Genomic DNA, 14,066 nt, shown 5'->3' with positions numbered 1-14,066 from the left:
TAATTATTCATATATATTTAATTGAATATTTCCTTAATTTCTTTTTAGGTGTATTATAAGACTTTGACACTTCCTGTTTTGTCTGAAAAAAATGTGAATTACCTGTGATATTTGGACTCCAGTGTGATTGGGCTATCTCCCCTCATACCTATAGAATTGGGTACTACCATTTTTCTCTAGTTTAGAGTATGGGAAGGAAAGTTTCTTATCCTCCCTTTTCTCTTTATAAGGAAATGCAGCATCAGAGTGATTCTATATTCCAAGCAGTTCAAAGAATTCTGAACCATAAGCTGAGCTTAGTTTCAGGTGGGCAAATAGTTTTTCAAGCACCAGAATTTTCATTATTTCAAGTAGTTTTAGTATAACTATAAATGTTCTATAGCCTAAATGTCTTTTACTTTTCAAATTACTAACACTGTAAGTATGGTAAGTCACTTTTATTTAAACAAATATCTGTTAGGTCCTATTATGTACAGGATATATGCTAGAGAATATGAGAATGCTTACAGAAGACTATAATATATTTTCTTTCCTGTCAATACATGGGAAATGCCACAAGACATACACATGCTGTGAGGGGGAAGAGGGATCTGATCTATGTAGAGAATTTATTTGCTATTCAGGAATAAGAGAAGAGCAGTTGGACAAGAATGGCTTTTATTTATTTATTGTTTTTGGCGGGGAGGGGGACAGGGTCTTTCTCTGTCTCCCAGGCTGGAGTGCAGTGGCGCTATCTGGGCCTCACTGCAACCTCCGCCTCCCAGGTTCAAGCGATTCTCCTGCCTTAGCGTCCAGAGTAGCTGAGATTACAGGTGCACATCATCCGGCTAAATTTTGTATTTTTAGTAGAGATGGGGTTTCACCATGTTGGCCAGGCTGGTCTCAAATTTCTGACCTCAAGTGATCCACCTGCCTTGGCCTCCCATAGTGGTGGGATTACAGGCGTGAGCCACTGCATCCGGTCCAAGAATGGATTTTTTTAAAAAGGGGTTAAGCTTGAAAAGGAAAAAACATTTTTAAAAACTACATAAATAAATGATAAATTATAGTAATTGTTTTCTTTAAAAGAAATAGAATTTGACTGGGTGCAGTGGCTCATGCCTGTAATCCCAGCACTTTGGGAGGCCGAGGCGGGTGGATCACGAGGTCAGGTGATTGAGACCATCCTGGCTAACATGGTGAAACCCCATCTCTACTAAAATACAAAAAATTATCCAGGCATAGTGGTGCGCGCCTGTAGTCCCAGCTACTTGGGAGGCTGAGGCAGGGGAATTGCTTGAACCCGGGAGGCGGAGGTTGCAGTGAGCTGAGATCCATACCACTGCACTCCAGCCTGGCAACAGAGCAAGACTCCATAAAAAAAAAAAAGAAAGAAAGAAAGAAAAGAAAAAGAAATAGAATATTGTACTCCACAAAATAATGTGTCTGGCAAATTTTAAAGAACTCAGTGATGGGGAATCCCTACTGGAGTTGTACTTAATTGCAGCCTATCAGAAACTAAATATGTTAGAAGTCAGTTATATTTACATTGTTTTTATTAGTATATTTCATTTTCACTGTGTCATTTGTAACTCTCATCTTGTTTCTTCTTATTTTAGACCTGGAATGGCCAAATATCAAGGTGAAGTTCAAAGTTTGAAACTGGATGATGATTCAGTTATAGAAGGAGTAAGCGACCAAGTACTTGTGGCAGTTGTGGTCAGTTTCGCTTTGATTGCTACCCTGGTATATGCACTTTTCAGGTAAGACTAAGGACAAAAGAATTGAATACATTTGCAAGGATAATGTATAATACTTAATATGAAAAGCAAGTAACAGAGCTCAGTGATTGTAGATGTTTTCTAAGGTATGTTATTTTCCACAGGGCTTTGAATCTAACACATATATTTTCTGTCATCAGCTGTCTTACCAGATAATAATTAAATTCATCATCCACATTTTGAATAAAATATTAGTATTTTCTATTGGTGTATGGCAATTAAAAAAACTTTAATTTTCATAATTAAATCCATCAACTTGTAGGTGATATAGATAATAAGTACAAAATACCTTGTTTTAAATGGAAAAATTAAGGCAAAAAAAGGCTTGTATAGTAAAAAGGGAACTAATGTTAGAATTAATTTAATTTTTTAACTTATTTATTTATTTATTTATTTTTTGAAACAGAGTCTCACTATGTCGCCCAGGCTGGAGTGCGTGGCACTATCTCAGCTCACTACGACCTCCACCTCCTGAGTTTAAGTGATTCTCTTGCCTCAGCCTCCCAAATAGCTGGGATTATAGGCACACACCACCACACCTGGCTAATTTTTTTTTTTTTTTTTTTTTTTGAGAGAGTTTTGCTCTTGTTGCCCAGGCTAGAGTGCAATGGCACTATCTCAGCTCATCGCAACCTCTGCCTCTGGGGTTCAAGCAATTCTCCTGCCTCAGCCTCCTGAGTAACTGGGATTACAGGCATGCGCCGCCATGCCTGGCTAATTTTGTATTTTCAGTAGACATGGGGTTTCTCCATGTTGATCAGGCTGGTCTTGAACTCCCAACGTGAGGTGATCCACCTGCCTCACCCTCCCAAAGTGCTGGGATTACAGGCATGAGCCACTGCACCTGGCCCTAATTTTTTCATATTTTTTGTAGAGACAGGGTTTCGCTAGGTTGGCCAGACTGGTCTCAAACCCCTACCTCAAGTGATCCACCTGACTCCGCCTCCCAAAGTGCTGGGATTACAGTCATGAGCCACTATGCCCAGCCTATTTATTTATTTTAGAGACAGGGTCTCGCCGCGTTGCCCCAGTTGAACTTGAAGTCCTGGACTCAAGGAGTCCTCCCATCCCAGCTTCCCAGGTTGCTGGGACTACAGGTATGTACCACTGCACCTGATTCTAAAATTAATTTAGGCTGGATGTGGTGGCTCATGCCTGTAATCCCAGCACTTTGGGAGGCTGAGGCAGGTGGATCACCTGAGGTCAGGTGTTTGAGACCAGCCTGGCCAACATGGTAAAACTCTTGTCTCTACTAAAAATACAAAAATTAGCTGGGCATGGTGGCAGGTGCCTATAATCCCAGCTACTTGGAAGACTGAGGCATGAGAATCACTTGAACTCGGGAGGCAGAGGTTGCAGTGAGCCAAGACCGCTCCAGTGCACTCCAGCCTGGGCAACAAACTGAAACTCTGCCTCAAAAAAAAAAAAAAAAAAAATTAAATTAATTTAAATTGACTATTATAGAATCAAGAACAATATTTAAAAGGCTCAGCTGTCTGTCTACCAGTATGTAGAAACTAGATAATAAAGTAGAAATTTAAGAGTTAATACATGAAGATAGGTTAAATTTTGTATAAATTATAGAAAATAAATTTTTAAAATTATAAAATAGAAAAATGATTCTAAAAATTACAAGTAAGTGTATTTCCTGTATAAATTATAGAAAGAATTATTAAACAAAATGTGAAAACTTAAAAAAATGGTGATTAATTTACTTTTTTACCTCTGTATTGATAGTCTCTTTTTAGGGTAACATTATCTTGATTACAATAGGGTATTTTATAGAGTGATAATCCAGAGTGATTGATACTGGTGATACACTGTGCATATCATGGGGGAAATAATGACTAGATGATAGCAGAGTTAAGTGAACTCCACCAAGCAGGTTGTTCTTAGGATTCATGACTAATGTTTTAATATACACCAAATAGAAAATATTTTATATTGCTGCAGGGCTCTGTCCTTGGGCCTTTTGTATTATTATTATTATTTTTTTGAAACCAGGTTTCACTCTGTAGCCCAGGCTGGAGAACAGTGGTGGTATCATACCTAGCTGCAGCCTGGACTTCCCATGTGCAGGTGATCCTCCCACCTCAGCCTCCTGAGTAGCTGGGACTACAGGTGCACATCAGCATGTGCAGCTAATTTTTTTGTATTATTATTATTATTATGTTTTGGTCAGATGGGTTTTTGCCATGTTGCCCAGGCTCATCTCTAACTCCTGGGCTCAGGCAATCCACCTGCCTCAGCCTCCCAAAGTGCTAGGATTACAGGTGTGAGCCACTAATTGTCAGTTGGGAGGGATAGCTAACATTGGTATAACAGAATTAAGATTCAGAAATAGTCAAGCCATATATCTATGGTCAACTGACCTTTGACAAGGGTGCCAGGACCACTCAGTGGGCAAAGGTTTCAACAAATAGTGCTAGGACAGTTGGGTAGCCACATTCAAAAGATTAAAGTTGGACCACACCACACCAGATTAACTCAACAATCTAAATATCAGAGCTAAATGTAGGGGTAAATCATTATGACTAAATTTAGCAAAGGATCTTAGATATGATAACAAAAGCATGAGCAACAAAAGAAAAAGTAGACAAACCAGACTTCATCAAAATTAAGGTATTTGGACAGGTACAGTGGCTCATGCCTGTAATCCCAGCACTTTGGGAGGATCACTTGAGCCCAGGAGTTGAAGACCAGCCTGGGCGACAGAGTGAGACCCTGTTCAGGCTGGAGTGTAGTGGCTAGATCTCGGCTCACTGCAACCTCCACCTCCCAGGTTCAAGCGATTCTCCTGCCTCAGCCTCCCGAGTAGCTGGAATTACAAGAACCAGCCACCGCACCCAGCTAATTTTATATTTTAATAGAGATGGGGTTTCACCATGTTAGCCAGGTTGGTCTCGAACTCCTGACCTCAGTTGATCCACCCACCTCGGCCTCCCAAAGTCAGGGGGTTACGGGCGTGAGCCACCATGCCCAGCCTACCAAAAATTTTAAAATTAGGCGGGTGTGGTGGTGTACCTTGTAGTCTCAGCTACTTGGAGGCTGAGATGGCAAGATCACTTAAGCCTGGGAAGTCAAGTCTGCAGTGAGTTATGATCACACCACTGCATTTCAGCCTGGGCAACAGAATAAGACCCTGTCTCAGAAAAAAACAAAACAAAAAAATAAAAATACACGCAAAGGACCTATATAGACATTTTTCAAAAGAAGACATACAAATGGCCAAAAGGTTTATGAAAAAATGCTCAACATTACTAATCACCAGGGAAATGCAAATTAAAACCACAATGAGAAAAAACCTTATATCTTTTAGGATGGCCGTTATCAAAAAGATGAAAACAATAAAGATGAAAGAAGCATTGGCATGGGTGTGGAGCAAAGGGAACTGTGGTGCACTTTTTTGGGGAGTATAAAATGGCACAGTTGTTGTGGAAAACAGTATGAAGGTTCCTCAAAAAGTTGAAAATGGACTACCATATGATCCAGCAATCACACTTTAGGGTAGTATATATCAAAAGGAAATTACATCAGTATGTTGAAAAGATATCTGTGCTCCCATGTTCATTGCAGCATTATTTACAATAGCTGAAATATGGAATCAAGTTAGGTGTTCACCAGTGAATGAATGAAGAAAATGTGATGTGAGTATATAGATCTCTCTGTATACACAATGGAATGCTTTTCAGTCCCTAAGAAGGAAGGAAATTCTGCCATTTTCAACAACATGGATGCACCTGGAGGACATGATGTTCACTGAAATAAGGCACAGAAAGACAAATACTGCACAGTCTCACTTAACTGTAAAATATGAAACATTTGAATTCACAGAAGCAGAGAGCAGAATGGTGGCTGTCAGGGGATGGAAAGATGTTAGTCAAACAGTGCAAAGTTTCAGTTACACATATGCATTTTTAAAAAGAGAGGCAGGGCACGGTGGCTCGTGCCTGTAATTCCAGCACTTTGGGAGGCTGAGGCAGGCAGATCACCTGAGGTCAGGAGTTCAAGACCAGCCTGGCCAACATGGTGACTCTGTCTCTACTAAAAATATGAAAATTAGTCAGGTGTGGTGTCATATGCCTATAGTCCCAGCTACTCGGGAGGCTGAGGCTGGAGAACTGCTTGAACCCAGGAGGCAGAGGTTGCCGTGAGCCCAGATCGTACCACTGCACTCCAGCCTGGGCAGTGACAAGACCAAAACTCCCATCTTTTTGTTTTGTTTTGTTTTGTTTTGTTTTTTGAGACGGAGTCTCGCCCTTTTGCCCAGGCTGGAGTGCAGTGGTGCGATCTCAACTCACTGCCAGTTCCACTTCCTGGGTTCAGGCCATTCTACTGCCTCAGCCTCCCGTGTAGCTGGGACTGTAGGCACCCGCCACCATGCCCAGCTAATGTTTTGTATTTTCAGTACAGACGGGGTTTCACCGTGTTAACCAGGAGGGTCTCAATCTCCTGACCTCGTGATCCGCCCGCCTTGGCCTCCCAAAGTGCTGAGATTACAGATGTGAGCCACAGCGCCCGGCCCAAAACTCCATCTTAAAAAAAAAGAGAAAAAGAAAAAGATCACAAAACCTTAAGTAACCTATTATGTTTAAAATTATATTTATAAGACTTTTTTTTTTTTTTTAATTTTGAGACGGAGTCTGGCTCTGTAGACCAGGATGGAGTGCAGTGGAGCAATCTCGGCTCACTGCAAGCTCCGCCTCCTGGATTCAGGCCATTCTCCTGCCTCAGCCTCCGGAGTAGCTGGGGCTACAGGCGCCCACCACCATGCCCGGCTAATTTTTTTGTATTTTTAGTAGAGACGGGGTTTCACCATGTTTGCCAGGATGGTCTCAATCTCCTGACCTTGTGATCCACCCGCCTTGCCTTGGCCTTCTTCCAAAGTGCTGGGATTACAGGCATGAGCCACCGCACCCGGCCAAGACTAATTTTATTTTAAATATTTTTCTATTATCTTCTGATTTCTCTACTATGAATATTTATTATTTGCATAATAAAAGTTTTTTTTCCACATCACCAGACTAGAATGATGTGAAGCCCAAACTAAAAAGTTTCCATTTTTGCTGGCACAGTGGCTCATACCTGTAATCCCAGCACTTTGGGAGGCTGAGGCAGGTGGATCCCCTGAGGTCAGGAGTTCGAGACCAGCCTGGCCGACATGATGAAATCCCCTCTCTACTCAAAATACAATAATTAGCCAGGTGTGGTGGTGGGTGCCTATAATCCCAGCTACCCAGGAGGCTGAGGCAGGAGAATTGCTTGAACCCGGGAGGCAGAGGTTGCAGTGAGCTGAGATCGCACCACTGCACTCCAGCCTGGGCAAAAAGCAAAACTCCATCTCAAAAAAAAAAAAATCATTTAATAAGGCAATTGTATATTGTAGATGCTGAAAACTTTATTGGCTACTTTTATAAAATTAATAGCTAAAGGTCAAATCTGCATTATGTTCAGTTTGGGACTAGCATTTTAAACTGGAAAACATTCAGGAGAGACTGTCAAAATAGGGAAAGCTGAGGAAACAAATCATAAAATGCTTGAAGGAAGGAGGGATGTCTAGCTTAGGGAAGGGACTCTTGGACAGTAAAACTGTCTTTGTGATGAGGGCTTGGTCTTGTTAAAGAATAAAATTTTAATTTGTGCAGCAGCAATAGAAAAAAAAAAAAAATCAGAGCCAGGCTCAGTGGCTCACGCCTGTAATCCCAGCACTTTGGGAGGCTGAGGTGGATGGATCACTGGAGGTCAGGAGATCGAGACCAGCCTGACCAACATTGTGAAACCTCCGTCTCTACTAAAAATATAAAAATTAGCTGGGTGTGGTGGTGGGCGCCTATAACCCCAGCTACTCGGAGGCTGAGTCAGGAGAATCTCTTGAACCTGGGAGGCGGAGGTTGCTGTGAGCCAAGATCATGCCACTATATTCCAGCCTGGGTGACAAGAGCGAAATTCCATCTCAAAAAAAAAAAAAAAAAAAGAATTAAATTTATTCTGCATGGTTTCCTGGGCAGAACTGGGGCCACTGGGACAGTGAGTGGAGATAAATGATGAGATTTTCACTCAGCCTACAGTGACATCTTTTCAAGTTACATAATGTGCTCCCGATTACTTGGACATTGTCTTGAGGTAATCAGTGAAGTAATCGTGATTACTGAGGTAATCATGATGTGTTGGGGAAGGGATGGCATGTGTAGTTTAAAATTCAGACAGGTCTCTTTTTTTTTTTTTTTTTTTTTTTTGAGACAGAGTTTCACTCTGTCACCTAGGCTGGAGTGCAGTGGCACAATCTTGACTCACTGCAACCTCCACCTCCTGGGTTCAAGCGACTCTTCTGCCTCAGCCTCCTGAGTAGCTGGGACTACAGGCACACGTCACCATGCCTGGCTAATTCAGACCATTTTTAAGTGTGTAATTCTGTGGCGTTAAGTACACTCATATTGTTGTGTAACCATCATCACCATCTACTTCTAGAACTTCCTCATCATCCCAAACTTTATTTTATTTTTTTATTTTTAAATTTTAGATTTTGGGGGTGTGTGTGCAGGTCTTTTACATGGATATATTGCATAATGGTGAGTTTGGGCTTCTAGTGAACCCATCACCTAAATAGTGAACACTGTACTCAATAGGTAGTATTTCAACCCTCACCCTCTTTCAGTCTCCCCACTTTTGAAGTTCCTGATGTCTATTATTTCCATCTTTATGTTTAGCTCCCACTTATAAGTCAGAACATGTTACTTTTCTTTCTTTTTTTTTCTTCTTGAGACAGGTTCTCTCTCTGGCACCCAGGCTGGAGTGCAGTGGCACAATCTTGTCTCACTGCAACCTTCGCCCCCCAGGCTCAAATGATCCTCTCACCTCAGCCTCCCAAGTAGGTGAGACCACAGGCGCACACCACCATAGCCAGCTATTTTTTTGTATTTTTGGTAGAGACAAGGTTTTGCCATGTTGCTCAGACTGGTCTTGAACTCCTGTGCTCAAGCAATCCACCCACCTCAGCCTCCCAAATTTCTGGGATTACAGGTGTGAGCCACTGTGCCTGGCCTGACCATGTGGTGTTTAATCTTCCCTAACAGAAACTTTATGCCCATCTAAGTAACAACTACCATGGTTCAGCTCTGGGTAACCTGTGTTCTACTTTGTGTCTCCATTAATGAGCTGATTTTATGCACCTCATAAAGTAGAATCATACAGTATTTGTGCTTTTGTGTTTAACTTGTTTCACTTAGCATAATGTTTTCAAAGTTCATTTATGTTGTAACACGTATTAGAATTTCCTTCCTTTTTATTGATAAATAATATTTCATTGGGTATGGTGCTCACACCTATAATCCTAGCACTTTGGGAGGCTGAGGTAGGAGGATTGCTTGGGCCCAGGAGTTGGAGACTAGGCTGGACAACAGAGCAAGACTTTGTCTCTAAAAAATATTAAAATTAAAAATTTTTCATTGTATGTACATACCATATTTAGTTTCTCCATTCATTTGTCAGTGGTCATTTGGGTTACTCCCACCTTTTGGCTGCTGTGAATAATGCTGTTAGGAACTCTGGTGTACAAGTATCTGTTTGAGTCTATGTTTTCAACTGGAATTTCTGGGTCATAAAGTAATTTCTATGTTTAACATTTTAAGGAACCTCCAGACTGTTTCCCACAGCAACTGCCCTGCTTTATATTCCCACCAGCAAGGCACCATGGCAGTTTCTCTGCGTCCTTGCCAACACTGTTATTCTCTATGTGTGTGTGTGTGTGTGTGTGTGTGTGTGTTTTAAATAATAACTATCCTTATAGGTATGAAGTGGTAACTCATTGTGGTTTTGATTTGTATTTCCCTGCTGAGTAATTATGTTCAGCATCACTTCATATGGTTAGTGGCCATTCATCTGTCTGGTTTTTGAGGTTTCTTTTTGAGATAGGGTCTCACTCTGTTGCCCAGGCTAGAGTACAGTGGCGTGATTATGGCTCACTGCAGCCTCAAACTCCTAGGCTCAAGTGATCCTCCCACTTCAGCCTCCCAAGCTGGGACTATAGGTGTGCATCACCATGCCCAACTAATTTTTGTATTTTTTGTAGAAACGGTGTTTCACCATGTTGCCCAGGCTGGTCTCAAACTCCTGGGCTCAAGCGATCTGCCCACCTTAGCCTCCCAAAGTGCAGAGGTTATAGGCATGAGCCACCGCTCCTGGCCCTAGTATTTGATTTTCTGTTTCTATATTAATTCACTTAGGAAAATCACCTGCAGCTGCATCCATGTTGCTGCAAAGGACATGATTTCTTTCCTTTTTATGGGTGCATAGTATTCTATGGTGTATATACACCACATTTTCTTTATCTAGTCCACCATTGATGGGCATCTAGGTTGATTCCATGTCTTTGCTCCTGTAAATAGCAGCACCAGAGTTTTGACCTGCTCTGTTTTCATCCTGGGCCAGTTCACTCCTCCTTAGGCAACCTGATGGTGCCCTGCTCCTGGGATGTCATCATATTGATGCCAAAGTTAGTGGGGACACCCAAGTGGCATATTGCATTACAGCTTAGAACTCCTAGGCTCAAACAATTCTCCTGCCTCAGCCTCCCGAGTAACTGGGACTACAGGTGTGCACCACCATACCTGGCAGTTTGTCTGTCTTCTGTGGAGAATTGACTATTGAAGACCATTGCCCGTTTTTGAATTGGGTTGTTTACTTTTTTGTTTTTGAGTTATGAGTTCTATATATATTCTGATATTATTATCAGATACAGTCATACCCCATAGATATTTCAGGTTTGGTTTCAGACCACTACAATAAAACGAATAAAGTGAGTCATATGAATTTTTTGGTTCCCTAGTGCATATAAAAGTTATGTTCACATTATATCATAGTCTTTGAAGTGTACAATAGCATTATGTCTAATAAACAATATACATACTTTAATTATAAAATACTTTATGGTTAAAAAATGCTAACAGTTATCTATCTGAACCTTCAGCAAGTCGTAATGTTTTTGCCGGTGGAGGGTCTTGACTCCATGTCAAGGCTGCTGACTGATCAGGGTGGTGGTTGCTGACAGTTGAGGTGGCTGTGGCAGTGTGATTTTTTTTTGAGACAGAGTATCGTTCTGTCGCCCAGGCTGGAGTGCAGTGGCATGATCTCAGCTCACTGCAACTTTCACCTCCTGGGTTCACGCAATGCTCCTCCCTCAGCCTCCTGAGTAGCTGGGATTAAAGGCGTGCACCACCATGCCCGGCTAATTTTTGTATTTTTAATAGAGACGGGGTTTCACCATGTTGGTCAGGCTTGTCTTGAACTCCTGATCTTGTGATCCGCCCGCCTCGGCCTCCCAAAGTGCTGGGGTTACAGGCATGAGCCACTGCGCCTGGCTGGCAGTTTCTTAAAATGAGACAACAAATAAAGTTGCCACATTGACTGACTTTTCCTTTCACAAAAGATTCCTCTGTATGTAGCATGTGATGCACTTTGATTGCATATTATCCACAGACTTTCTTTTCAAAACTGGAGTCAATCCTCTCAAACCCTGCCTGGCTCTGCTGTATCTACTTTGTTTATGTAATATTTTAAATCCTTTGTTGTCATCTCAACAATGCTTACAATGTCATTACCAGGATTAGATTCCATCTTGAGAAACCACTTCTTTTGCTCATCCATAGGAAGCAACTCCTTATCTGATCAAATATGGTCATGATGCAGCAGTTTGGTCACATCTTTAGGCTCCACTTCTAATTCTAGTTTCCTTGCTGTTTCCACCATATCTGCAGTGACTTCTTCCTCTGAAGTCTTGAACCTCTCAAAGTCATCCATGAGGGCTGAAGTCAACTTCTTCCAAACTGCTGTAAATGTTGGTATTTTGATCCCCTCCCATGAATTAAGAATGTTCTTGGCGGGGCATGGTGGCTCACGCCTGTAATTCCAGCACTTTGGGAGGGCGAAGCAGGCAGATCACTTGAGGCCGGGAGTTTGAGACCAACCTGGCCAACACTGGTCAGCACAGGGCGAAACCCTGTCTCTACTAAAAATACAAACATTAGCCAGGCATGGTAGCACATACCTGTAATCCCAGCTACTTGGGAGACTGAGGCACGAGAATTGCTTGAACCTGGGAGACAGAGGTTCCGCCAAGCCAAGAGTGTACCACTGTACTCCCAGCCTGGGCAACAGGGTGAGACTGTGTCTCAAAAAAAAAAAAAAAAAAAAAAAAAGCTGGGCGCAGTGGCTCAAGCCTGTAATCCCAGCACTTTGGGAGGCCCGAGACGGGCGGATCATGAGGTCAGGAAATCGAGACCATCCTGGCTAACCTGGTGAAACCTCATCTCTACTAAAAAATACAAAAAACTAGCCGGGCGAGGTGGCAGGCGCCTGTAGTCCCAGCCACTCGGGAGGCTGAGGCAGGAGAATGGCGTAAACCCGGGAGGCAGAGCTTGCAGTGAGCTGAGATCTGGCCACTGCACTCCAGCCTGGGCAACAGACAGAGCGAGACTCCGTCTCAAAAGAAAAAAAAAAGTTATTGGCTGGGTGCGGTGGCTCACGCCTGTAATGCCAGCACTTTGGGAGGCCGAGGCAGGCGGATCACAAGGTCAGGAGATCGAGACCATCCTGGCTAACACAGTGAAACCGCGTCTCTACTAAAAAATACAAAAAAATTAGTCAGGTATGGTGCGGGTGCCTGTAGTCCCAGTTACTTGGGAAGCTGAGGCAGGAGGATGGCATGAACCCGGGAGGCAGAGCTTGCAGTGAGCCAAGATCACGCCACTGCACTCCAGCCTGGGCGACAGAGTGAGAGACTCTGTCTCAAAAAAAAAAAATTTTTTTTTGTTATTGAGCATAGCCAGCCTTCGTCAATGATCTTAGCTAGATCTGGATAACTTGCTGCAGCTTCTGCATCAGCACTTGCTATTCCTAAAATAAAAGTTTGCGCTTCGTCTTTCCTTAAATGTCATGAACCAACCTCTGCTAGCTTTCAACTTTTCTTCTGTAGCTTCCTTTCCTCCCTCAGCTTCACAGAATTGAAGGAGGGAGGGACTTGGTCTAGATTAGGCTTTGGCTTAAGGAAATGCTGTGGCTGGTTTGATCTTCTATCCGGAGTACTCAAACTTTCTCCATGTCAGCAATAAAGCTGTTTTGCTTTTTTATCATTTATGTGTTCACTTGACTAATACTTTTAATGTCCCTCAGGAATTTTTCCTTTTAATTCACAACTTGGCCAGCTAGCACAACTTTTGCCCTAGCTGGACTTTCAACATGTCTTTTTCACAAAACTTAATCATTTCTGGGTTTTATGTGAAATGAGAGACATGCAAGTCTTCCTTTCACTTGGACACCTAGAGGCCACTGTAGAGTTATTAGTTGACCTAATTTTAATATTGTCAATGCCTCAGGGAATAGGAAGGTCTGAGGAGAGAGAGAGAGACTGGGGAATGGCTTGTCAATAGAGCAGTCAGAGCATACACAATGTTGATTGATTGATTGATTGATTGCAAGTATAACCAAAATGTGACACAGAAACATGAAGCAAGTGCATGCTGTTGGAAAAATGGTGCCAATAGTCTTGCTCAACACAAGGTTGTCACAACCTTCAGTTTGTAAAAAACACAATATCTGCTAAGTGCAATAAAGGGAAACAAAATCAGGATTTCCTGTATATGATTTGCCAATATTTTGTCCCTTTCTGTGGATATTCTTCTTACTCTCTTAAGTGCCCTTTGATATACATAGTTTCTAATTTTGAGAAGTCATCTTTGTGTTTTTTTCCTTTTTTTGGCCTGTGCTTTTGTCTTATATATAAGGAATCATTGCCAAAATCCAGTGGCATGAATATTTTCTTACTTTTTCCTATAATTTGTATAGTTTTAACTCTTAAGTTTAGCCCTTTGATGCATTTTGAGTTTTTATATTTTTAATATGGATATTCAGTTTTCTGGCACTTATTTGTTGAAAGAGGATACTTTCTCTATTGAGTGGTCTCGGCACCCTTGGCACCCTTGGCACCCTTGTCAAAAAGTATTTGACCATTGTCTAAATCAGTTTGGCTTGTTATAACAAATAACCATAGGCTGGGTGCCGTGGCTCACACCTGTAATCCTAGCACTTTGGGAGCCCGAGGCAGGCAGATCACTTGAGGTGAGGAGTTCAAGACCAGCCTGGCCAAGATGGTGAAACCCCGCCTCTACTAAAAATATACAAATTAGCTGGAGATCACTTGAACCCGGCAGGTGGAAATTGCAGGGAGCCAAGATTGTGCCACTGCACTCCAGCCTGGCAACAGAGCAAGATCTGTCTCAAAAACAAATTTGTGGCCAGGCGCGGTGGCTCACA

At 42.2% G+C, this 14,066-nt stretch overlaps 1 protein-coding gene across 2 annotated transcripts in view; it reads left to right on the top strand.

The window, feature by feature from the left end:
- RNF170 (ring finger protein 170) overlaps positions 1–14,066 on the top strand; it is a 46,053-nt gene that overhangs the window by 7,802 nt on the left and 24,185 nt on the right. The window contains exon 2 of one of the 2 annotated variants that reach the window (XM_025393256.1): positions 1,599–1,621. Coding sequence is in view for 1 of the 2 variants with exons in the window: in XM_025393255.1 (XP_025249040.1) it covers positions 1,606–1,742 (137 nt within the window). In the remaining variant the exon portion in view is untranslated. Of the gene's footprint in view, positions 1–1,598; positions 1,743–14,066 lie in introns of both variants that reach the window. The other variant, XM_025393255.1, reaches the window with a different exon arrangement.

The sequence above is a fragment of the Theropithecus gelada genome, chromosome 8 (assembly GCF_003255815.1).
Source record: "Theropithecus gelada isolate Dixy chromosome 8, Tgel_1.0, whole genome shotgun sequence".
NCBI lineage: Eukaryota > Metazoa > Chordata > Mammalia > Primates > Cercopithecidae > Theropithecus > Theropithecus gelada.
This window is presented reverse-complemented; position numbering and strand designations above follow the sequence as displayed.